General features: G+C 44.4%; 1 protein-coding gene across 1 annotated transcript; it reads left to right on the plus strand.

The window, feature by feature from the left end:
- Positions 1-3,679: 3,679 nt before the first annotated feature.
- UTP6 (UTP6 small subunit processome component) lies at positions 3,680-25,816 on the plus strand. Its single transcript, XM_081181396.1, has 19 exons — positions 3,680-3,867; positions 5,702-5,786; positions 6,597-6,638; positions 6,722-6,814; positions 7,740-7,787; positions 9,025-9,088; positions 9,468-9,586; positions 10,715-10,792; positions 13,993-14,074; positions 15,601-15,682; positions 16,192-16,373; positions 18,091-18,170; positions 18,289-18,366; positions 18,514-18,693; positions 20,945-21,025; positions 22,078-22,187; positions 22,313-22,379; positions 23,600-23,672; positions 25,556-25,816. Exons 1-19 carry the CDS (start codon positions 3,776-3,778, stop codon positions 25,711-25,713), a joined length of 1,794 nt encoding a protein of 597 aa, XP_081037522.1. The 5' UTR covers positions 3,680-3,775; the 3' UTR covers positions 25,714-25,816.
- Positions 25,817-27,189: the final 1,373 nt, after the last annotated feature.

The raw sequence follows: 27,189 nt of genomic DNA on the forward strand, positions 1-27,189 counted from the left end.
AATACAGACTTGCTTAATTATATTCATGAAGCCATATTATTTGCACACATATAAGTAAGGGAAGGATGATAAGGAAAACAGAGGAATGTAGTCTACGAACGCAACCTGATTATACCTTATAGCGTCTGGTAGAAATAATGTATGTGCAAAATCATTGATTTTTATATGGGTTTGGATCCTAAGTGTTAGCAGAGAAATCTGAGGGCTCCCTTGGACAAAAAACAAGGACACCAGCCAGGAATACCAGAGCAAAACAGCAGCCAGTAGGCTTGGTCTTTACTGAAGACTCTTGCGACAGGACTCCCACCTGCCACAAGGTGGAACAAGATGGAAGCCCCAAACAAAAGAGCCCCCAAACTTTTATTAGCTGCTAATCCCCATGTTACACCCCCCAAAACTACATCACTCATACATCACGGTTGCATCATGAAAGGGGAGGTCTGGTGGCAGTAATCTGAGCATCCTGGACCCTGCCCCATGGTTCTCCTTGCCCTCCACCAAACACCCATCAAGTGTAACAAAAAAATATATTTACACTTCCCTGTTTCCCAGCCAAGTTAATCATACCCTTTTGTCTTCATCTGGGTTTGTTATTTCTGGAATGGCTACCTGTCTGGCACTCAGGTATCAGGATGCCAGGAATTATCACTCAGGCAGAGGGGCTGCTGAGTAGCTGAGCTCACATGTCTATATTTCTGAAGTTTTCCCAGTGAGCCAGTACATAGATACATTTATCAGTGAATTGTTACATTTGGTATCGTGCAGCAAAGGCCCTTTGAATAGATAGGAAGAAACTGTGATTAAGTGTTTTGTGGGGACAAATAATAAACGTCACAAAAGTGATTGTGCTGATTCTGGTAGTGGGCTGCATGTGCATGATATCTGCTGGAGGGGCAACCCCCCCAACCTATACATAAATTCCTGCAACATAAGAAAAGTTAACAAAGTTCATGGAAGGCAAATTTATTATTTCCTTCTCCCTGTGTGGCACCTTAAAAGACCCTCTGCAATGTTTGACAGAGGCATGGGATTCTGCTGCTGGGAGAAGAGAACAGGAAACCTTTCTGTGAACTTCCCTAAGTAAATTTACTTAGAGTGATTCCCCCTACCAGCAGCAGCCCCCTCCACCCCATAAGACTACTGTACATTGTTCTTATCTAGACTTTTAAGGGAGCTGTAGTGGAAGAGTGAGGCAGAACGCCTTCGTTCTATGGACTTTCATAAGTTAATTTAGGATCTAAGTGGTTATTGTTGTAAATAAAAATTGCTCTTTTCCCTTAGGGGGTATCCAAGAGCCCATATAGAGTCCTTACATAGGTTCCCTATTGGTAGGAGAAAATAACAGAGGCCAACCAGAGAATATTGAGAAGCAAACGGTGAGTATAAAATCTGGATTTGTTTCACACGCACTGGAGCATATGCATTCGTCAACACCTCTACAGTTTGTAGCAGCTACAATGTACTGCAGCTGGCTCTTCGAGGCCAGAACTCCTCCTAGCACAGCATATGAATACATCCCTTCTCAGGGCCTGCAGCAATACAGAAATGCAACTATTCTCAGCCTGACCTTGGCGCAAGGATGAGTCACAAAATGTGAGAGCACCTTTTGAAACCTGTTTGTTATGAAAGGCCTTCTCAAGGGCGGGGAGCTTTAAGCATTTATCCTGTCCTGCTGCCCCATCTGTATGGGGATGGCAGCAGTGGCGTAGCGTGGGTTGTCAGCACCCGGGGCAAGGCAAGTAATTTGCGCCCCCTAACCCATGGATTTTAGCACTTGAGTGTGAGCGCCCCCCCCCCAGATGTTGTGCCCGGTGCGCCCAGCCCCCTGCACCCCCCACTCTACGCCACTGGATGGCAGCAAGGATGCTCTCTTTAAAGAGAGCTTGCATTAGCTGTTTAACCATGTACCAGGAATGGTCTTTTTCGACAGAAATATAGCTAAACATTTGAAGTTATCCTGGCCAAAGCACACTTTCTGGGTCAGGGATGAACCTTTATTATTCCCCTTTTGCCAAGCAGTCACATTTTCTAATCTGCAAGCCCCTTCCCTCTCATCTCAGGCTGGTTTTATTCAGGATCAATTCAAACAAACAAATGTGTGCTTTGAAAATGACAATAAGATTTGAGCTTGAGAAGTTGCAAAATGTTTTACACAAACATTTAGTTCAGTAGTCCCTAAGGGCTTAACTGGAACCAGGGCTCAGGTGCCAAGCCCTAGTTTTGTGTCAGGCTTAATCCTGGAACAAGATTTAATTATAGTACAGTACCTCTGAGCCATGTTCAAAGTGCATTTCCCACAGCACTTGCAGTCTGATGCTACTTAGACATGTGCTCAGTGAAACTTTAAAGTAATTACAGCCCATCTTCAACATACTCAGATAGGGGAAATATTTCAGGTCGGGGGATATAGTAAGCTCCATCACCTCTCTTATATGTACTGGTTAGTGAACCCTGGCATTGAAAGTAGGTTATGGAGCAAAGCCCTGGAAAACTCTGGCTCAGTCTGAGCATTTCAAATCTGATGTGTTTGGTGTGACAGGGAAATAATGCCCTTTCAAATCTTCCTACTATAGACTCAAAAAGCCTTTTAAGGCATATCTAAAACAAACCTTTCATGTGCATGCACACTTCTTCAGAAAGCTTATACCAAGAACAAACTTAGTTGGTCTCTAAGGTGCTGCTGGACAATTTTTTTAATTTTTAAAATATATTTCGACTGCGTCAGACCAACACGGCTACCTACCTGAATAGTACTGTGAACGATAACTTATCCTACACATTCAGATTGGGACGCGGGTGGCGCTGTGGGTTAAACCACAGAGCCTAGGACTTACCGATCAGAAGGTCGGCAGTTCGAATCCCCGCGGCGGGGTGAGCTCCCGTTGCTCGGTCCCTGCTCCTGCCAACCTAGCAGTTCGAAACCATGTCAAAGTGCAAGTAGAGAAATAGGTACCACTCTGGCGGGAAGGTAAATGGCGTTTCCGTGTGCTGCTCCGGTTCGCCAGAAGCGGCTTAGTCATGCTGGCCACATGACCTAGAAGCTGTATACAGGCTCCCTCAGCCAATAAAGCGAGATGAGCGTCGCAACCCCAGATTCGGCCACGACTGGACCTAATGGTCAGGGGTCCCTTTACCTTTACACATTCGGATTGCAGGTTGGATTTTTGTTTTGTTTTATTGGGTGCTTCTGTGGCGAAGGTACAGCTAGTATTTTATAGCTGGCACTCGATGCCATTATTTTCGTGATATTTCACACTATCTGTGCCAGATAAATGCAACTCCTTTGATTTTAGAGGAGTGTTGCAGATGATATATCAAAGAGGGAGATCCCGAATGACAGCGTTTGTAGTATGGAAGACAAGATTAGTAGGAAATTGCTGGGGGTGTTTCACAGAAATTGGTAAATTTTGATTAATGAAGTGTATATTCCTTGAATTAACGAAGTGTATATTCCACATCTTAGCAACTCAGGTTGTCACCAGGCCCTCATCCCACCTCAGGTCTGGACCAGGTTTTCCTTTCACAGGTGCGGAGGAGGAAAGGCTGACAAAGCGGCCCTGATCTGCCCTGGCCGCTTTTCCCGGCCGGAGCCAGAAATGCTGCAGTTCCCCTGGGAGCCGCAGGGAGGCAGCGAGCCCTGCGCGGAAGGGAAACGCGGCGACGCCCCGGCGGAAGCGGAAGTGGAGTCTCTCTCCTGGCGCGGGCATGTGTTGCTCACTGCTGCTGTGCATCTAGATAGAGACCGGCGCTCGGAGGCTGGTCGCCTTTCCCGGTCATGGCGGAGAGGACCGAGCAGCGCATCGAGGACCGGATCCCCGAGCTAGAGGAGCTGGGGAGGGTCGGGCTCCTCACCAGCAAAGAGATCAGGTTGGGCGAGGCGGGATCTCCGCGATCCCCGGGGATCTAGGGAGGGAACGACCCCATGGATTGGGGGTGGAAGCAGGAAGGTGGGGAAAGGGAACCTCGTTTGTGTGGGTCGGTTTTACGTATAAGCTAAACAAGCTCTAGCTTAGGGTCACACTCTCTTGGGGTCCCCCAAAAATTTAAAGGAAAAAAAAACCCCTGGATGTACGTTTCCAAAATGTAAAAACAAATCAAATAAAACCTACATACAGCAACAGTGTTTTGTGTTGTGTAGGCTCCTGTGATGTAAGTAATGGGCCCCCAACCATTTTAAGTTAGAGCTTAATAATTATTCCACAATTAATGTACTTGGGACGCGGGTGGCGCTGTGGGTTAAACCACAGAGCCTAGGACTTGCCGATCAGAAGGTTGGCGGTTCGAATCCCTGCGATGGGTGAGGTCCCTGCTCCTGCCAACCTAGCAGTTCGAAAGCATGTCAAAGTGCAAGTAGATAAATAGGTACCACTCCGGTGGGAAGGTAAACGGCGTTTCCCTGCACTGCTCTGGTTCGCCAGAAGCGGCTTAGGCATGCTGGCCACATGACCCGGAAGCTCCCTTGGCCAATAAAGCGAGATGAGCGCCACAACCCCAGAGTCGGTCACGACTGGACCTAATGGTCAGGGGTCCCTTTACCTTTACCTATTAATGTACTTATTAATTGTATTTCACTATTAATATATTAATATACTTCTTCTAAATTTTATTTCAGTTCAACAATTACTTTGATAAAATACATACTTTGTTACGTGCAAATGGCTTTGGATACCTATTAGGTCCATAAATGACCATGTAGCATATATTCAACACAAAAAAATCAGTGACAATTTGTTGACAAAGGACAGCTGGACATATAAAGGGCCCCATTACCTTCAGTAGCTTAGGGCCTCATCAAACCTAAATCTGGCCCTGGTCCTACTCCTTCAAGGTTGGTAGGGAACAGGCTGTTCACCTTACTCGGCAGACCTGCAAGCAGCCAAGCCATAATATCTTCTTTTAAAAAATAAATATGATTTTTATTAATTTTTACTATTTCAGAGAAACATTTAACATACTTAAGATATCAATGACTTCCCTGCTTCTCTTTCCATGGTTCATTTTACATATCTTACATCCCTGTATTTTTTTTTTTTACAAAAACTATACCATTCAGTTATTCCATTATTGCATCCATCAAAACTTATTTACACTGTGGAATTTATCTCAATGCTACCAACTGTGTCTTTTGTTTCTCATAAATGCAAACTGAAAATATAATGCCAGGAAAGCACTGCTTAGTGCTCAAATGCACATTCTGGTATATCTCTTGGGTTCTAAATTTCACAGCCAAGCCATTACATCTTTTATTTTTATTTTTTGTAAATGTGATTTTTATTAAATCTTCTGTTTTACAAGTTCAGATAAACATTTTACATACTTAAGACTTCCCTTCTTCTCTTTTCATGGTTCATCATATATATTTTATATCCCTGCATGTTTTACAAAAAACTATGCCAGTCGCTTTTCCATTGTGACATCCCTCAAAACTTATTTACACTGTGGAATTTATCTTACTGCTGCCAGCGTTTTCAGCTGTACACAGTTATTTTCCATATATTCAGTAACATCTTTTCAGGATTTTATCAGCCCCCCACCCAGCCCATTCTAACAGCCAGGCACCTATCTAGAACCTGCAAGCCCCTCTCCAGACATGGACGATAAGGAGGAAATTGAGTTGTTAACACCTCAATTTGTTGTGATACCTGTGTTTTTCTGTGGATTGGGAACCATGGAAGGATGTTACCTTTTTGTATTTCTGCAGGGCGGTTATTAAGAAGACCTTAGCCCTTGAATATAAAATACAACGGAGAGCACTCCATAAGGAGAATTTTATCAGTTACATTCAGGTAGGTTTCTTAAGAAGATTCATTTTCAGTATGCTTTCATCTCTTGATATTTTTCTCAGTTAACAAGCGTTATATCTTGTGGTGTTTCTTAAAAATGTGAACTGAAAACATAATGCAAGAAAGCATGGCTTAGTTGTCAAATGCACTTGTCTGGTATATCTCTTGGTTCTAAATTTTGCTGCAGCAGACAGATCTATACATTAATTACAATGCAGTTATAAGGATGTAGAGAGGGCCTTTTAAAAACGGGAAGCTGCCTTATATCACCAGATGAGTAGATAACTTATTGACCCTCCAGATGTTGCTGGACTACAGGTCCCATAATCCCTGACAATTGGCCATGCTGGCTGAGGTTGATGGGGTTTGGACTACCAACATCTGGAGGTTCGCAGGTTCCCCATCCCTGGTCTATGCACTGATTAGCAGCAGCTCTTAAGAATAGACAGAAGTCTTTCTGGACCCTACATAGAGAAATGAGTGTGTGCGAGAGAGAGAGAGAGAGAGGGGGGGGGGGAGAGAGAGAGAGAAAGTGGTAAATGTATGTTTTGGTTCCATCAAAATCCAAGAGGATTCAGCCCACTGACTGGGGAGGAGCGTTTCTCCATGTTTAGTAGCTAGGATGAATGGGCACTGGATAATTTTTGATTTATTCACCTCATTATTACAGGCCTTAATTGCAGTTGTTATTATATAATAGCATATAAAATCTATATAAAGCAATAAATGCATGGCTTTTTCTGTGCTAGACATTTCTCAGTTTTTATCATCCTTGAAGTATTGTTGACCTTCTAAATATTTTCTTTCTTTCAGTATGAAATCAATCTTTTGGAATTGATTAAGAAAAGAAGAGCGGTAAGTCGGCATGTAACTGAAAACTTGAAGAGCTCTTTATGGAATTTATCAAGGATTGTAAAGTTGGTCATTGTTTTCCATAGCGCACGGGCTACTCGTTCAAGAAAGATGAGATTGAATACTCCATTCTGCAGAGAATACATGGTGTCTTCAAACGGGCCACAACAAAATGGAGTGTAAGACTGTTTTATTCTATAGCACTTGGATGATTTTGTATAACCTCTTGTGTAACATGATGCTGACCTTATTTGTGCAAAATTCTAAAGCCAAACTGCAGCTAAGTATGAATGGGCAGGTGTCCTAGCGACATAGTTAGAAAACAGCAGTTGTTTCACTCCTCTCGTGGTGTTGCTGTTTTTCTTGGAGCTGTGACAGAGTTTGGCTTAGTGTTATGTTCAAACCTGGGCTCATGGGTTGTCTTGCTCCAAACAAACCATGAGTGGTAAGCCAAGAACAAACAAGTTGCAATTTGTAGCTTTCTAGTTTCTAAAATAGGGACGCAGGTGGCGCTGTGGGTTAAACCACAGAGCCTAGGACCTGCCGATCAGAAGGTCGGCGGTTTGAATCCCCGCGACGGGGTGAGCTCCCGTCGCTTGATCCCTGCTCCTGCCAACCTAGCAGTTCGAAAGCACGTCAAAGTGCAAGTAGATAAATAGGTACTGCTCCGGCGGGAAGGTAAACGGCATTTCCGTGCGCTGCTCTGGTTCGCCAGAAGCAGCTTAGTCATGCTGGCCACATGACCTGGAAGCTGTACGCTGGCTCCCTCGGCCAGTAAAGCGAGATGAGCGCCGCAACCCCAGAGTCAGTCACAACTGGACCTAATGGTCAGGGGTCCCTTTACCTTTACCTTTTTAGTTTCTAAAATGCTTGTTTTAGAATACTGGTTCTTCCTCCTCCTGAAAGACAGGTCCATCACTGACTGCTAGTTGAGACACTTCTTCATTCCATAGTTTCTTTTCTCAATTGCTGGCTGTGGAAGCTTTGACTTTCCCATATCTTGCTCCTTACGCCATTGTTGTAAAAAGGATAACAATTCTGGATTAATGGTACTTGTTGTGTTCTTAGCTTACCTGTACCCTCCTCTTTGTTTCACTTCCATAGGATGATCTTCAGCTGTGGTTGTCTCATGTGGCCTTTTGCAAGAAATGGGTGAGTATTGGAGTGTAATTTCCTCATTTCAGCTGTGAGCTTATAAAGCAGTTGAACCTCCTTTCAAGGGAGCCACGGGATGTGGTCTTTGCATGGTGATAATTTGGAAGAACCTTGTTGAAATGACCGGATTTGTTGGAATGACTGGACTTGCTTTTGATATTTTTACCTGCCAGTACTATCAGAGGACTGTGAGTTAGTCTCTGTCTCTTATATATGAGTATGCATGACAGAGTTTACAACAGCCGGAGTTGGTGATAAATAAATAAATACTAAATAAATATTCACAGTCTTGCTGCTGTTTGAGCTTTGTTGTTCTGCCTGACCACCCCAAGCTTTTGTTATGGGGAATAATAATAGTAATAATAATAATAATTTTTATTTATACCCCGCCCTCCCTAGCCAAGGCTGGGCTCAGGGCGGCTAACAAGCAATAATAAAAACAAGTTGAATGAATACAACTTAAAAACAAAATTAAAATACAACATTAAAATATTGAAACATTAAAATATTAAAATGTAGCCTCATCGCAGGAGGAGAAAGGAAAAGAAAAAAGAAAGAGGGGGAGGGAATCAAATTGGCTCCAAGCCAAAGGCCAGGCGGAACAACTCTGTCTTACAGGCCCTGCGGAAAGAAATCAGATCCTGCAGGGCCCTGGTCTCATGAGGCAGAGCGTCCCACCAGGCTGGAGCCAGTGCTGAAAAGGCCCTGGCTCTGGTTGAAGCTAATCTAACTTCCTTAGGGCCGGGACCACTAGGGTGTTGCTATTTATGGACCTTGAGTCTCTCTGTGGGGCATACCAGGAGAGGCAATCCCATAGGTACGAGGGTCCTAGGCCGTGAAGGGCTTTAAAGGTCAAAAGCAGCACCTTAAATCTGACCCTGTACTCCACCGGGAGCCAGTGCAGCTGGAAAAGCACTGGGTGAATGTGCTCCCATGGCAGAGACCCTGTGAGGAGCCTCGCTGCAGCATTCTGCACCCGCTGGAGTTTCTGGGACAGCTTCAAGGGCAGCCCCGCGTAGAGCAAATTACAGTAGTCAAGCCTGGAGGTGACCGTTGCATGGATCACTGCAGGTACTAAAAACTGTAAGTTGCCTGCTGTGCAGATCCAGATATATTTCACTGTAAGATGGCAAACCAGACAGTATCAAAGTCCTGTGTAATGAAGGTGTATCTGTTTCACTTGAAAAGGTACACAATATAAGACAGTGATATGATGCTTTCTGTTTCCTAATAGAACAGGAAAATACAGCTGGGCAAGGTGTTTTCAGCCATGTTAGCCCTTCATCCCAACAAACCAGGTACAGTACTTACTCTTGTAAATGAAGTGAGTGGGGTAGGCAGTCTTGGAGTGATGGATGGGATATCTTGGCAGTGGCACAATTCGCTTGCCTGATCTGGCTCATTTAAGCTGATGGAACAGGTTATGTTGGTATACCAGAGCAACCTTCCCCAATGTTGTGTCCTCCAGATCCCATCAGCTCCAGCCAGTGTGGCCAATGCCCAGGGATGATGAGAGGTGTAGTCTAGCAGTATCTGGAAGGTACCAGGTTGGGGAAGGCGAGGCTAGCAGAACAAGGCATAAGAACCATTACTCGGAATGACTTCTTGGTTGTCAGCTGGTTTTGCAGTGGCTGTCTTAAACAGGACCATGCATCTCTCTCTCACTCTCTGTTGTAGCTCTCTGGATCATGGCTGCAAAATGGGAAATGGAGGACCGCCTGTCATCTGAAAGTGCCCGGCAGTTGTTCCTTCGTGCCTTGCGTTTCCATCCAGAATGTCCCAAACTGTATCAAGAGGTAATATGTATTTCTGATGCTTCCCCCCTCCACCGCTGCAAATGTTTAACTAGTTCGTTTCAGCTAAGATCTGCTTGTTGATTGACTGCTAGTTTGTTGAACTGAAGAACAGAACGCCATTCTGGTTTTCCAGCCTCACTGGCAAATTATTCTTTTTTTTAGTTGTAGTTCCTCCGAAGATCACAAGGCCGTTCACAACAGAAAAATACAAAACGAAAACACAAAATGCGTAGTAAAGTAAAAGCAAAACAAACCAATAACCCCGCTCCCACAGACACATTTAAAAAGCCATATAATGCTAATCAGTCAAAGGCCTGGTTGAAGAGAAATGGTTTTGTTTAGTGCCTAAGGAGATGTAATGAATGGGCCAAGTGAGCCTGGTTGGACATACTGTTGCTTTTTTATATACATATAACTTTCGAGCTAATAGTATGATGCCCTTTTTTCATTCTCAAAGCTATAGTTAAATACGGTAGGCATTGAGTCAGAGTGTGTCTGCCAGGAAAAACTTCAGATGTACCGGTAATTGTCTTTACCATGGGTGGGAAAGTGAGATATGCAGTAGTTCTTGTGAAGTCCTTCGTGTTTTATCTTTGTAGCTTGAAAGTGATGCAGTTTAGTATTGCTTTTGTTGTTAAAATCATCAAAAGTCCAAGGGAGCTTTAAATTTTCTCTCTAAAATTTTAACATGCCAACTTGATCTCCACTGTCGTCATTATTTTTATGTGTCAATAGTAGCCTCTGTTGTTGTGAAACAGCCATGTTTATCCTGGTCCACCCACAATCACGGCGTCAGTTTCTGGTGAAGCGCTTAACCGGGCAAAGTCTTCAACAGTGTCAAGAACCAGTAGTGAGGGAAAAGTCAAAAGAACAACGAATGGAAAGTTTATTAAGAAGAAGACAGCTAATTTTTTTTTTTAGTAGTAGTCATAATGCTGGGAGTCCCTTAATCATGGTTAATTGGGAGCACGCCACAAAATGGCTGATTTCCTATTCCTGATGTTACTCCAGTTACGTTTTACATCAGCACCGCTATTAACCACAGTAGTAACAAGGAATCCTTCTCCGCTGGCGTTTGAAGCCTTTGCCACTTCATTTCCCTCTCTTTGCCTTTCTTTGTTTCTGTAGTATTTCAGGATGGAGCTCATGAATGCCGAAAAGCAAAGGAAAGAGAAGAAAGAATTTGAGCAAGCAAAGATGGACCTGGTAAGAAATGAGATGTCGTTAGTCACGGAAAATTTCTGCCTGTGCCAGAAACAATTCCCCTTGGGTCAGGGGTGGGGAAACTCTAGACCTGTCCGTTGAGCCCTTGGGAATTTTTTCCAGGCTACATCTCCTGTCCCCAGGCCACACTCCTCTTCAGCCTGTCTCTACACCCTTCTCAAGTGCTTTTGCTTGGCTGAAATAAGTCCTTGAACTGTGAAAATGCCTCTTTCCTCCCTGGGTGGAGATGGGTGTGTGTTTGTGGAAACCTGTGAGCGTTGTGTGACTGGCACTGCCGGATTTATGTATAAGCAAAACAAGCTATAGCTTAGAGCCCCATTCTCTTGCCTAATAATAATAATAATAATAATATATTATTTATACCCTGCCCATCTGGCTGGGTTTCCCCAGCCGCTCTGGGTGGCTTCTAATAAAACACTAAAATACAATAACCTATTAAACATTAAAAGCTTCCCTAAATAGGGCTGCCTTCAGATGTCTTCTAAAAGTTTGGTAGTTATTTTTCTCTTTGACATCTGATGGGAGGGCGTTCCACAGGGCGGGTGCCACTACCGAGGAGGCCCTCTGCCTGGTTCCCTGTAACTTGGCTTCTTGCAGCGAGGGAACTGGCAGAAGGCCCTCAGCGCTGGACCTCAGTGTCCGGGCAGAATGATGGAGGTGGAGACGATCCTTCAGGTATACTGGACCAAGGCCGTTTAGGGCTTTAAAGGTCAGCACCGATTGTGCTTGGAAACGTACTAGGAGCCAATGTAGTTCTTTCAAGACCAGTGTTATATGGTCTCGGCGGCCGGTCCCAGTCACCAGTCTGGCTGCTGCATTCTGGATTAGTTGTAGTTTCCGGGTCACCTTCAAAGGTAGCCCCACATTGCAGTAGTCCAAGCGAGAGATAACTAGAGCATGCACCACTCTGGCGAGACAGTCCGCAGGCAGGTAGGGTCTCAGCCTGCGTACCAGATGGAGCTGATAAACAGCTGCCCTGGACACAGAATTGACCTGCGCCTCCACGGACAGCTGTGAGTCCAGAATGACTCCCAGGCTGCGCACCTGGCCCTTCAGGGGCACAGTTACCCCATTCAGGACCTGGGAGTCCTCCACACCCGCCTGTCTCCTGTCCCCCCAAAACAGTACTTCTGTACCCCCCAATATACTTCTTCTTAATTGTATTTCACTATTAATATACTTCTTCTTAATTGTATTTCAGTTCAACAATTACTTTGATATACATATTTTGTTACGTGCAAATGGCTTTAGATACCTATTAGGTCCATAAATTACCATATAGCATATGTTCAACCCAAAAAACAGCAACAATTTGTTGTTGACAAAGGACAGCTGAATATATAAAGGGCCCCATTACCTTCAGTAGCTTAGGGTCTCATCAAACCTAAATCCGGCCCTGGCGACTGGGATGCACTTAACTTTGTACGGTAAAGTGTCACAACAGTTGCTGTACTCACTTTGCGCCTGCTTCTGGCCCCCTTCCCATCACTGGTGTGCATCCCCCAAAACGTGGCCCAGGAGGGTATGGGGATCCTTAATCTGGAAAATGTTTTCCCGCCTCTGACTTAGACAGTTAAGTTGTATCATTTGAAGTGTTTGCAATACAATAAATTACGACACGCTTATACAGTACAGTCATACCTCGGGTTAACAGATGCCTTAGGTAGCATTTTTTGAGGTTACGGACCGCCGAAACCCGGAAGTACTGGAACGGGTTACTTCTAGGTTTCGGTGGTTGCGCATGCGCAGAAGCAGTAAATCACGCTATGCGCAGAAGCGCCAAATCGCAACCCATGTGTGCACAGCTGCGGGTTGCGAACACTGCGGCTTGCGAACGTGCATCCCTCACAGATCACGTTCGCAACCCAAGCGTCCACTGTACTTTCCTTTTTTTTATATAAAATTTTTATTGGGTTTTTAGATTTTATACAAGACACAACACAGACACACAAACACAAACATGCATAATTTCAAATCCTTACTTTCTTAACCACTTTCCCTGACTTCCCCGCACCTCCCCCTCATACATCCTAATTCCAATAGTTAACTCAGCAAGTTCTTATCTCCCACCTTTACCTTATTATTGTTTTTTTAACTAAATTCTTCTTCATTAACCAAATTTAACTTATACCTCAATTGATTCATAATACTAATCTTTTACGTCTTTTCCTAAGGTCGACCCAAATTCCCTTCCACAGATTTCCCAATTTTATAATAATTACTAAACATACTAAGAAAAAACAACAACAACATAAAATTATACACCCTTTGGATTCAAAAACTCTCCCCCCCCCCTTTCCCGGTTTCAATCCCCAAAATATGTCCATAATATCAGTTCTTAGCCTGGATTCCTCACGTCCGAGGCCTTCAAATCTCTCTCAGTCCCTCTCTGCCGGTTTTCGTCCACTGTACTTTCCTGTGCTATGTGTCCATTTGAGACATCTGAAGCAAAAACAGCTATCCCTTAATTGGTCTTGTGCTTGTCCTTTAAGTGCAGCACAGAGTCTCCGTGACTCGAAGATCATCGCTGGCGCAGCTTTCTCCCATGGAGCAATGTTTCTGTGCTCCTGTAATAGTGGCGAGTCATCAACTTGGGACATGTGCTGTGGAACAGTTCTAGTAACTTGTACAGCTGTTAACAAACACAAGGCGAACACCGGATTGTGTTTTGTTGAGTGACTGCACTCTTTCAGAGACCACACACCTCTTGTGAAAGGTTCTTTGCCAAGTTCCTTTTTCATTTATGTATTCTGTTGAACATGTAGCCCACCCCACCCAAATGGCTTGGGGTGGGTAGGAAAAAGCTAAATTATTCCATCTTGCCCTTTCCTGACCCTGCCCACCAAAGTGTATTGTGTTGCTTCTGGAAGACGTTGACAAGCTGCAAGTTTTTTGTGACCTGCTGTGCTTTTCCTCCTCCCCCCCTACCCTCATTGCTTATGGAAAATATATGCCAACAAAGCTAACCAGAGGCCACACTATTGTTGCTTTTTCAATATTGGGGAATGTCCACCTATCAATATATGTGGAGCATTTCTCTGACAGTGCAGTGGCTCATATGTGCAGTGGGGCCCCGGTTGCAACTCTGTGGAGGAAAAGGTGTTGGTCATGTGCCATGAATTGTTTTTTTAATATGAAAAGGGTCTAGGACATGAAAGCTTGTCTTTTGCCTGCAATTTTAGGGTGAATTCAGCTATTCTGAGGAAATACTTAATGGTGCAATGGCCCGAGTTGTCTACAGAAATGCTGTTCAGAAAATCAAAGGTAACTCCATGTTGTGTTTCTCGTGTGTGTGTGTGTTTTAAGTAGCAACCTGCCTTAGGTAAAGGTAAAGTGACCTCTGACCATTAGGTCCAGTCGTGACCGACTCTGGGGTTGCGGCACTCATCTCGCTTTATTGGCCGAGGGAGCCAGCGTACAGCTTCCAGCTCATGTGGCCAGCATGACTAAGCCACTTCTGGCGAACCAGAGCAGCGCACGGAATAGCCGTTTACCTTCCTGCCGGAACGGTACCTATTTATCTACTTGCACTTGGACGTGCTTTTGAACTGCTAGGTTGGCAGGAGCAGGGAGCGAGCAACGGGAGCTCACCCCGTCGCGGGGATTCGAACCGCTGACCTTCTGATCGGCAAGTCCTAGGCTCAGTGGTTTAACCCACAGTGCCACCTGCGTCCCAGCAACTTGCCTTAGGTTTTTAAAAATAAATATAGGCCACTGGTGACTGAAGTTTGGCTGGCTGGGGTTGAATATTGCGGCACCCATTCTAACAGAATGATTTTGGGGTGGCTACAACCCTGAAGGTGTTACTGACAAAGGGGTGCTTTCACAGACAGTTAAACGACCTCTCTGCTCACCCTAACTTTCCACAAGTGTTGATAACTGAGTTCTGGTTTGGTTCTGGCTGCGGAGGTTTCTGAAATTAAATCAACTACAGTGGTACCTCGGGTTAAGTACTTAATTCGTTCCGGAGGTCCGTACTTAACCTGAAACTGTTCTTAACCTGAAGCACCACTTTAGCTAATGGGGCCTCCTGCTGCCGCCGCACTGCCAGAGCACAATTTCTGTTCTCATCCTGAAGCAAAGTTCTTAACCTGAGGTACTATTTGTGGGTTAGCGGAGTCTGTAACCTGAAGCGTATATAACCTGAAGCGTATGTAACCCGAGGTACCACTGTATGTGGATGTTTTCACTGTTGTTTATTGTTTCAAATGGTTTTATGAATTTTGGGACTGATTTAAAATTCAAAAGTGGCACCTAGCTTTTAAAGAAATATATTTACTAGTATGTAGGATGAGTTGTTCAGCTTTCTTGTAGCATCTGGATTTGGCTGCTCTCAGGATGGTAGTATTGATGGGCCAGTTGTCTCTGACCTGGTATTATCTGCATAGAATCACAAGAGTTGAAAGGGACTCTGAGGGTCATCTAGTCTGACCCCCTGCAATGCAGGAATCTTTTGCCCAATGTGGGGCCTGGAACCCATGACCCTGAGGTTAAGAGCCTCGTGATCTACAGACTGATCTGTCCCAGCTGCTGTACTGAGCATTCATGAATTGCGTAGGCAAGTTCACATACAAGTCAATCCAAGCCTTGCGGCAAAATTTGACACTCCACATTAAAGAGATGCGTTTCAAGCAAGAGAGTTCTTACGGTTTTATTCATTTTTTTAAATTAATCCTCTTGTTATAGAGTACATATATTTTATTTGTTAAATATTTTCTGGCTTAAGAGAGACTGTTTATGAGGTTCTGGACCCTCCCTAATTACCGTCTGTCTGTCTCACTCCATTCTAGGTGCCGAGTTTCTTCTGTCACTGCTGTCAATTGCAAAACTTTTTGATTTTACACAAGACCTTCAAAAGGAAATTCTGGAAAAGTAAGTCTGGGGTGGTTGTGGAGAACTATTAGTGTCGTCCATTCAGGTGGTCTGCAGCGTGTCTGTAAAAATACAATTTTTAAAAACATATATCATACAACATATATCGCATCGCATTGCAATTGCTACAACAGGCAGAAAAATCATTAAGTAGTCTGCCAAGACCTTCAGCAATTTCCAAGTGGTCTTTGGGAAAGAAAAGTTTGGAAGCCACTGTGCTAGAAGTATTATTTTGTTTAACATGGAAAGCATTCAGGTTTGATGTTCTCACTTTCAGTCTACCACCTCATCCCCATTCTGTTCTTTAGTGTGTGTAGACCAGACTATGACTTGGCAGACTCCGGCATGTCTGATGTGGCTTCACCTGAATTGGTGCCGAGAGTATCTCAGGATAAATAAAATGTCACTGTTGTGATATAGCTGCCTGCTTGTAGAGCAAAGCACTCTTAATGCTCCCTCCTAAGAAGAGGGTAGCGCATGGAACAATAGCATGATAGTTTTCCTCTTAGCCTGCAGGCAGAATACTCCAACGATCCTCTTATGTGGGACTACATAGCACGGCAGGAGCTGGAGAAGGACTCCTTGCCCACAACAGAACATCGGTCCAAACAGTCAAAAGCACAGGAAGCAGCCCTAAAAGAAGAACGGTGTTGCATGGTGTTTGATGAAGCAGTCGCCTCCCTTCCCACAGGTTAGAACTTGTGCCTCTAATATATACCAGCATTTATAAAGTATAAAATCTCTAAAACATAAACGATACTTCCAGTTCTTGCGGTAGAGCTTTGAAGATGTATGTAGTCATGATTCCCAAATTAACTATGAACTGATGGACTTGAAGAGCTCAATATGTGTGTGGTTATTTTTTAATTTTTAAGTGTTCAGATTTCCCCTGAAAGGGGTATATTTGAATGAAAACGGGAAGGCAATACTTTTGTTTTTGCCAATGATGTCATGCAGATGCTGTGAAGAATTTCCATGCGCGATGAGCCTCCTTCCCACGCTTAAACACCCATCTGGAAATGCAAGAGAGGCAGCAAGCTTTCCTAGTGCTTGTCCATTTGTCCTTCTCATCCGCTTGCAATTGTTAATCAGGTTTCATGGCATTTCCGTTCATTCTGGTTTGCATCACGGTGTCCTATTGCGCCAGAAGCAGTTTAGTCTTGCTGGCCACATGACCTGGAAAGCTGTCTTCAGACAAACGCCAGCTCCCACAGCCTGAAAAGCGAGACGAGTGCCGCAACCCCATAGTCACCTTTGACTGGACTTAACCATCCAGGGGTCCTTTACCTTTCCCTTTACACGATAACAGTGGTGATTTATGTCCTCCAAAAATAGTAATTAAGCTATAGGCTTTAAGGTGAACTGTAGGCTTGTTGGTCTAGTTCTAATAGCAGATGAGGTGATAAAGCCATGTCTGGATTTGACCACCTCAAGACTGCAGGTAGAGACTCGCATGACTGAATGTTCCCCAATTCAGCACCTTCCTGAGCCTCAAATAAAATGCCTCCACGTAGAAATTTAGATTTCAAGGAGCAAGCTTCCAGGCTAAGCTTTTATAGGACATATCCCATGCTTGGGAGTGTACTGCTGCTCACGAGAGAGTGATTTTTCCTCAGAACCTTTGCCTGCAGTCTGAAGTGGTATGGTCCAAAACCGTTTCATGGCCACCTCTGCCGAATTTGAGAAGGCGGCCAGAGTGTCAGCGTTGGGAGGGAGCAGGGCCCTCCTTGTTCCTTCATGTAGCACAAGGGTTTGCGGGCCTTACGCCACTAACCGCTTCACCTCAGGGACTTAACGCACATTGTGCAATTTGCATGGAGGAGGGAACAGCTGAGTGAACCCGGCTAGCCTAGTTAGCAAGGGTTTATTTCATGCAAAACCTTCCCAGAGGCCTCCCATGAAACGCCTCAGAAATCATATTCAAAGGGCAGTACCGCCCACTTTCGGTTGTGTTGCTTTGGTGACGGAAAAGAACCGTGAGGTGGGCAGCATATGCGTGTCTGCTTTCTGGTGTCCTGTAATCCACTTTTCACTCATGGTGTGCTCCAAGAGAGTGGGACTTTGTACGTTTTCATCCCCAGCTGACTCAGAGAAGTAGGAGAAAGCACCAGAGCTGCCTTGAGGTTTATACAGTGTCTGTACCGTGTGGATTTTAGCTGTGTTTTATCTACGATTTTATTCGTGCACTGCTCAGTGAGCTCTTTGATCAAGTGGCTTATAAAATTTCTAAATAAAGATACTGAAGGAGGAAAGAAACTTGTAGCAAATCTTGTGAATAGGTGGTTCCACCCCCCCTTTAAACTGTTGAATTTTTCTTTAGCTGGTCTTGAAAAAGCAGTGTTGTGGTTGTTTTCGTTCAGAAGGAGTGACTGCCATTTTTATTAAGAAAAACATTTTTAATCCTCCAGAGGCCATGTGGGAACGTTACGTCGCTTTTTGCTTGGAAAGATATAACCGGAAGACAAACAGTGAAGAGTTAAAGCAGAAGGTAAATGCTTTAAGTATTCCTGCAGACAATTTCAGAAGTTTACTTTTGTTTTTGTGGAGGCTAGTCTGCGTGGCAGTGAAGCTCATTCTTTTTTCCTTATCTCTCCTTGTTTTTTTAGAGGTTGGAAAGGATATCAAGTGTTTGCAGCCGAGCTCATGAATTACAGTTGCTGCCAGCTTCTCTCTATCAGCAATGGGTAAGGATGTATATGGCTCTTGCTGGGTCTTTTTTTAAATATATAAAAAAGCACCACACCGCATGAAACGAGAAGACTTGGCTTTGGGTCTTGGGACACATTTCTCAATAAAGGCTTCCGTTTTATCTTTGATCTGCATCTCGTCAGCTCCAGCTCTTACTGGGGCTCGACCTCCGAGAAAAGGCTGAAGAGGTGGCAGCAGCGGCAACGAGACGATTCAGCCACTTGGTAGAAATGTGGGAGATGCGGCTGAAGTTGCTACTCCAGCTGAACACAGATGGTGTAGGCCCTTGTTTCCAGGAAGCATTTAGAGCAGTTAAGGCAAAGGTAAGTGACAAGCCTCTGGAATGAAAGGATCGCTGTTTGCATGCCTCATGGTGGAGGGGCAGTGTGGCAATCACACACAGGGACCCCGGACGTTTGATGGTCTCTTGACCCTGTGCCGCCACTGCGATTGCTTTTTCTGCTGCCACCACCCTGTATCTCACAGGGACACACGGAGTCCAGTCAGTTGTTAACATAAACAAATAATCAAGTTTATCTTTAAATGCAGGAACAAGCTTATGGTTTCAGTTAGTTTTCCTTGACAGTTTCTTAATCTTAGTTCCTAACAACTCCAAACTGATTATTCCAACTATCTGACTCCACCTAACAATTCCTCTCACTCTCTCACAATACAACTCTACCAACCCACACCTAAACCTCCCTCTTCCTTCTTCAACTCCCAAACCTCAACTCTCAACTCCCAAACCTCAACTGACTTTAAAAACCTCCCACTCTAACTTTTATTCCCCCCTTGCATTCTCACTGGCCAATCACATCACACCCATTTTAACCCTTTCCTTATGACCCATCCTAGGAGGCAAACGCCACAGGCAGCTTCCTTGAAATACCCTCCTCCCCAATTTGCCACCTCACTTGCATTTTGGGGGGGCATGTGTTCTGATCTTGGGTGGGTGGGTGGGAAATGTTCCCCTCATCTTGGGGACAGATGCTGTTCAGGGATGTTTACTGTGAAGCCAGGGGCAACAACTCTTCTCATTTGCTCCTTCCATTTAGCAATGAAATTTATTACGGTCAGAGGCCAGCTTGAGAAACAGAAAGGGAACTACCATCCCAATAGCAAACAAACATTTAAAACAATATACAACAATGGATTTTAAGTTTAAAAGTGCGGTAGGCATGTAAACTCATAAAAACTTCAAAATAGACTACCTTAGAGAAATGACCCAAAGTCGCCCGTGGATCCGGGTTTGGGAATTTTAACAAACTAGATTGAATTGGGGGATGGTCTGCGCCTACAGATCTGTGCGCAGAATCTGGCTACAATCCGGGCATCTTGTGGTCTTTGCCTAACAGGAGAAGATCGAAATTTTGCTTTACCGGGAGGTCAGCAAGCCTCACCAGCAGGGGGGTCAATGGTTTCTCTACATGCCTCATCATAAAAGGGACATCTAAAAAATATGTGTTCAGGGCTTCCTATATCCCCCAGTGGACGGGCGCAAATTCTCTGGACCTTCCATTTAGTGTTTTTTCCCCCAGAATGCCTTTGGAATGATGCTAGACTATGGGTTTCCTCAGCCATGGTGGGAGGGTGTCTTGTATGCATGCCTTTGTGCTTAGAGTACTGCAATGCACTCTCTGGGGGGCTACCTTTGAAGGTGACTCGGAAACTAAAACTAATCTAGAATGCCACTGCCAGACTGGTGACTGGGAGCGACCGCTGAGACCACATTGGCTCCCAGTACGTTTCCAAGCACAATTCAAAGTGTTGGTACTGACCTTTGAAGCGCTAAAGGGCTTTGGCCCTGTATACTTGAAGGAGTGTCTCCACCCCTATCATTCAGCCCAGACACTGAGATCCAGCTCCAAAGGCCTTCTGGCAGTTCCCTCACTGTGAGAAGTGAAGTTAAAGGGAATCAGGCAGAGGGCCTTCTCGGTGGTGGCGCCCTCCCATCAGATGTCAAGGAAGTAAACAACTATCTGGCTTCTAGAAGACATCTGAAGGCAGCCCTGTATGTTTTTAATGTTTGATGTGTTTTAATTTGTTGGAAGCCACCCAATCAGATAGGCAGAATAATAATAATAATAATAATAATAATAATAATAATAATAATAATAATAATTGAATAAGTTGCACTCCACGGGGGTGGGCAGCAGCTGCAACTTGGGGAAAGGCACATGACTATGGGGACACCCCAGAGTTACTAAGATGGTGTGCCACACACCCCTTGCTTGTAATGCTTAAGTTAAGGGCTAAGTTACTTGCCTAAACACCTGTAATTAGAACAAAGTTATCACTATTATTGTCCCCATTGATATTATCCTCTGCAGCAAGGGGTTACAGGTGCTTGATATGCCTAGACCCCTCCAATAAGAAGATAAGTGCATTAATTCTGCTGCCATCCTAATCTCCTAGCCCACGCTGGGCTTTCTGGTGGCTTTTAAAAATATGTTTCATAGCTGTCACATAGCCTCAAATGCTGGGTCTGGCTCCTATGTGTGTGCCTCGCATCCAACATATCATGCCCAGTATTTCCATGGCCTAAAATTAATGTTTCTCTCTTCCTACCACTAGGACAGCTTGCTGTTATGGATTCTATGTACAGAATGGAGCGAGAATGTCAATAGCACTCCTGAAACGGAAGCACTCTATCAGGTATTACATATCCTATTTGAAAACAACAACAGCTCAGCGTGGGTAGAACTATTCAGGAAAGCAGATGGGAATAGTTTTACTAGCAACATTATCATGTTAGCATTAATTTTAGAACCAGCACTGTGCTTGGTAATCTGCAGGTCAAAGAAATTATGTGATTCCCAAGACAGCCTTGTAGAGTACAGGAGCCAGACTAAGTTGGACTCAAGGGCTTTGGCGAGGGAAGACAGTGTCTGATCTCGCTGCCATACTTGGGGAAAGCCTTTGCTGAAGATGTGAGTTGTCTCTGACAATAGAGAAGTGGAAGCAAAGCAGGAGGGGGGGTGCAAGAAAGGGGGAGAAGGAGGGGAATGACTGGAGACAGTAATACTCAAATTGGGGGGGGCACACACCCATTGAAAGCACCCCAGATATAAATGTGTGTATGAATGCATTCAGACACAATCTCCATTTCTAAATACAGTGGTACCTCAGTTTTTGAACGTCTCCATTGACGAATATTTCGGTTTTCGAACACGCCTCGGAAGTCAAACATGGCACGTGGCTTCTGCTGAGTGCAACATCCTGAGGCCAAGCTGTCAGCTGTTGAGTTTTCGGTTTTCGAACGTTTCGGAAGTCCGTTCGACTTCCAAAACGTTCAGAAACCAAAGCACAGCTTCTGATTGGCTGCAGGAAGCTCCTGCAGCCAGTCGGAAGCCCTGTCGGATGTTCGGCTTCCAAAAATAGTTCACAAACCAGAACAGTCATTTCTGGGTTTGTGGCATTCGGGATCTAAAACGTTCAAGAACTAAGCTGATCGAAAACCAAGGTATGACTGTATATTGATTTGGAAAGGACAGTCTCAAAACTACAAGATGTACTCAGATGTACTCAGAATTATTCCATCTGTGTACACCAGTCCTGCTCTCTTATTTGAATCCTTAGCTCTCTGGGTTGAAATATCCCACTTCGGATCGAAATATGGCGGCTCCTCATAGTCCATGACATGTGCTTAAGAGCTTCACAGGTCTTCTCTGAATGTGCTCAGGTTCTTTTTACGTTTTAACTTGCAGAGATCTTTGCTTGCCACGCTGCCTGCTGACTCGGTAACCATGAAGGAAAAGTATATTGAATGGGCGTACAGGGCTGGTGGCTATAAGAAAGCAAAGAAAGTCTTTACCAGGTTAGAAGAACTCCTTCTGAAACACACACACACATATATACAGAAATACAATTATTTATTTATTCTGCTTTCTCTGGTGGTTTTTTAAAAACTGAATCCCTCACACACCATCTTTTATGTCCTAGTTTGCATGAAAGCCGCCCGTTTTCCCTTGAGTTCTTCAAGAAGATGATTCAGATTGAAAAGGAGCAAGTGAGTAACGTAACTTAGGGCAAACTTAGTTTTAGGATGTTCTGTATCATTAGAGGCATGTGCCACTGTGAATTTTCTAAAGGGAGCAGCGGTTAATATGCTGGAATATGTTGGGATTGGACTACTAAAAGGTGCCTTTTTAGAAAACATCTGGAAACTTTTTTAAAGGATTTGACCTATATCAAGTGCATCGTTGCTATTCCGTTTCCTGACTCAAAATGTTGTGTTGTTTTCTGAAAGCCTTAAACAGCTAGAGATGTTGCTTGTTTTTTAATACTTTTTTTGTTTGCTTGGGGAAAAGGTCATAGCTCCACAGTGTCAGATTAAACGTTGTGGATGCCTAGTACATTATTATTTTTTTACCAACAATTTTGATAAACCAATTTTGATACATTGTCATGGGGGCACTAAAAGGCATGGGGCCCCGAAAAGGCCCATAGATCAGTGCCTACTCTTTGGTAGTCTAGCATAATAATAATAATAATAATAATAATAATAATAATAATAATTAATAATAATAGATTATTATTATTATTATTATTATTATTATTATTATTATTATTATTACCCCGCCCATCTGACTGGGTTGCCCCAGCCTCTCTGGGCGGCTTCCAGCATATGTAATAAAGACATAGCAAAACATTGAACCTTTAAAAACTTCCTTGTACAGGGCTGCCTTCAGTGGTAGATCATCTGCTTTGCATGCATAAGGTCCCAGGTTCAAATCCTGGCAGCTTTGAGTAGGGCTGAGCAGCTTTGAGTAAGGCTGATAACCCTGCCCCAAACTTTGAAGAGCCACTGCCAGCCAGTTCTGAGCTGGATTGACTTGTGTTCTGTCTTGGAATAAAGCTTTCTGAATGTTTTTAACTTTCACGTTAGTTGCTGCCCAGGGTTGCATCTGGTGGGATAGGAATATGTGTGTTTTCGGGGAGCACCAGGGGGTATGGTGGGGTAGTGGAAAAGGAATATCAGGGGAAGCATTCAAGGCTATGGGTTTGGGTGGTGAGGCAGGAAAAGTGCCACGTGAGAGGGGAAAGCTTCTCAATACTTTATTGCCCAAGCCTGTCACAGCTTCTGCTCTTAGTCCTGTGCCCTTTTAATTCATGGGCTGAAGGACTAAATAGCAACACACTGTTTTATGTACTTGGCAAGTATATTTAACAGCTGTAACCTTTGGCTCAGCATCCTTAGTTATCCCCCCCTTTTTTTCTACCTCCAAGGAATCCTGTAAAATGTCCAATATCCGAGAATATTATGAACGTGCCTTGAGAGAATTCGGTGCCACAGACCCCGGTAAGAAGTTTTATTTCTTCAAGTGTTGTGGGTATAACCAGAGATCTTTTCTTCCTTCTATCTGCATTTTGATTAGAGTAAATTTAAACACACACACGCAAAAAACTGGATTTTATTGCGTGTCATCTTGAGAACCTACTTAGGCCAGAATCATAAGCAGGCATAGGCAAACTCCGCCCCTCCAGATGTTTGGGACTACAATTCCCATCATCCCTAGCTAACAGGACCAGTGGTCAGAGATGATGGTAATAAGGATGAAGTTGGCAGCCAAATAAGGAGGCAGCCCAAATAGCAACGTCCCTCAGATGAAATCCCCACACCACCCCTCAAATCCCCAGAATTAAGCATCTGGCTAAGCTGGGGGCTGGCCATAAGCCTGTGGTAGCCAGAGCCATCCAATGTACAGGAAAGGGATATTTTTTTTAAAGTTGTGCACAAGTTATTTTACTCTGGACTTGGCCCAAAGGTTGCTCATCATCAATGTCTACATTGTTCAACATATAAAGGTAAAGGGACCTCTGACCATTAGGTCCAGTTGTGACTGACTCTGGGGTTGTGGCGCTTATCTCGCTTTATTGGCCGAGGGAGCCGGCGTACAGCTTCTGGGTCATGTGGCCAGCATGACTAAGCCGCTTCTGGTGAACCAGAGCAGTGCACGGAAATGCTGTTTACCTTCCCGCCGGAGCGGTACCTATTTATCTACTTGCACTGGTGTGCTGTCGAACTGCTAGGTTGGCAGGAGCAGGGACCGAGCAACGGGAGCTCATCCCGTCGTGGGGATTCGAACCGCGGACCTTCTGATTGGCAAGTCCTAGGCTCTGTGGTTTAACCCACAGCGCCACCCGCGACCCTTATTCAACATACACCATAACGCAAATCGAAACCCACCACTTCTGCTGGAACCACTTTCTCATCTTTGATGCGGAGTAAATAATCTTTAAAAAGGTGCTGTCAGGGGTTCAGGAGCAGAGGCACAGGAAAGGGAGGAAACGGAGAGCGAGGGGGAGGAATCCGAAGGAAATATGAGCGATGACAGCGGCCCGAGATCTCCGATTCTTTCCAGTGAATCGGAAGATTCACAGAAAGGGGCGCCAGTGGTCAGAGCAAGGGGGGAGCCTAGGGGGACACCCCAGGAAGAAGGGACCAGAGGAGACTCAGAGAGCAGCAGTTGGAAATCGGGACCAGCTTCCCCACCAGAGCACAGTAGGGGGGAGGGGTCCCAGGTATCGGGAGCTGGCGGCTCGCCGCAAGCGGGAAGGCAGGAGTTAGGATTGGCCACACCTCCATCGGGGAGCGAGGAAATGGTCAAGAGGAAGGTTGAAGGCTGCGCGCGCGCGCCAAGTTCAAATGCACAGGAAGGCGGCACAGTAAGCAGTCCGGATAGGGAGCCAGGTCCTAAAGCCCGCCGCAAAGAGGGAGCAGAGTCCGGGGGGTCGGCGTCAGAAGAGTCCAGGAAGGAAGAGACCACGGGGGGTAGAGGGACCCAGAGGAGGAAGGAAAGACGGAAGAGGTGGAGTAAGGCTAGAGTATTAAGTTGGTGTACAGGAGGCGGAGACTCAGACGGAGCTTCGCCGGTCTAGCTTCTAAGACGTAGAGCTGCACGCTGCGGCTTAATATGGAAACTGTAACTCAATAAAGACTTTTGTACAGTACTACCGGCTAGCGTGGTCCTCTGTGAGCTGGGACCTGGAAGCAGCTCTGACAGGTGCTATTGTAAGTACTATAGCAACTGCTGTTTTTAGTCCTAGATTTTGCAAAAAAACCCACTCCACACATATACCCCAATGGTGGAACATACATAGGATCATGTGTTGCTAAGTTTTGGGCCCATGGGGGCATTTCCATTATCACAATATTAACTAGCCTTTTTTCTTCCTTTGAAGATATTTGGCTGGATTACATCAGAGAGGAACTGACTCAGTCCCAAGGCAAACCTGAGAACTGTGGCAGCATTCACTGGAGGGCGATGAAAATGTTGCAGGGAGAACAAGTTGAAACTTTTATTTCAAAGTACACATTGCTGCAAACTGGACACCTGTGAGAAATGTAATCCTAGATGTGTCTTATCTTAAGAGCTAAACCTACTTTAAATGTTGTTTGTAAATTTGTAACCCAAAGGCAAATAAATATATTTTTGGGGGGGACTTCTCTCTTCATTGTTGGTTTTTTGATGGGTGGATAAAAGATTCTGACTGGTGTTCATACGGCGTACTCCAATGGAAAAAAAAAGAACTATAAGAACATGAGAGTGGAGTTAGAGGAAACAGTTGGCACATTGTTGTGTGTGTTCTGTTGATCCGTAATACGGAAGACACGGAAAGAAAAGCTTACATTGGTATGAACCACCTTGGATGAAGAGCGCTATACAAACAAACAAATAAATTTATTGCATTGTCCAGTAGCACCTTAGAGACCAACTAAGTTTGTTCTGGGTATAAGCTTTCGTGTGCATGCACATGAAAGCTTATACCCAGAACAAACTTAGTTGGTCTCTAAAGTGCTACTGGACAATTTTTTAATTTATTTTGACTGCGTCAGACCAACATGGCTACCTACCTAAATTTATTGCAGTAACCAATTTGTCCCTGGCTCTTCCAGCTGTTTATTGTTACACAATTGATTAATTTGTTATACCCATATTAAACTAGCTCATTTGGACTCTCAAAGTTGTTACAAGAGACATCTCTAGTTCAAAGTAATAGCTTGAACTAGGGTTTCCCCTGCTTAAGAGAAATCCCCCCCATCCCACAACACTGTTTTGTGGTTTTACTGTGTGTTTTTTGTAAAATCTATTTGCTTTGTCACATTTTTCAAATCCACCTTGTGACATACACTGAAGAGTGGTCTACAAGTACAATAATAAAGAGTATTTCTGACTCTTGGACATTAACTAGTTAGCAGTGCATATAGAGCCAGTAACAGTGGTGTCCAAAGTATCATTAACAATCAAATATCCAATCACTCGGTCAGATTTTTTGGGAATGCGTTGATATTACTCAAGTTGCAAGGAACTTAAGACTGACTGGTCAGTTTGGTCTCATGAAGTTTTTAAATTTAAAATGTACCAATAGATTGTATCTAAAGATGTCCTGCAAGCAGAAAGCTTCTTCACTTCAGACTTTTGCCTTAGCAAGTACCGCATTGCACTAAAAAGTGATGTGAAATCTAAGTACATCCATTTGCACAAAATCCTTTGCTGTTTTTCCTCCCGTCTGGATTTATTTTGTTTTGATTATTTTATAAACACCTTGTCTAGGGCGGATCAAGCCCAAATAAATAGCTGGGTCACGTGCAGTTGCACATTGCAAAACGATACCCCAGTGGCTGGAAGACAAATGCTGGAAAGCGACGTTTGCTGGCCCAAGGCTTCAGATCTCAGAGACACTGCTTGCAAACATATTTTAAGGGGGAAAGTGCACTCCAGCTATTGCTTTCCACTAACAGACATGCAGTTGCAGGCATATTGGCTGCACTTCCACATTCTTCCAAGTCCTAGCAGAAGAGTTTGCACAAGAAT

This window comes from Podarcis bocagei (assembly GCF_964188305.1).
Source record: "Podarcis bocagei genome assembly, chromosome: 2".
Classification (NCBI taxonomy): domain Eukaryota; kingdom Metazoa; phylum Chordata; class Lepidosauria; order Squamata; family Lacertidae; genus Podarcis; species Podarcis bocagei.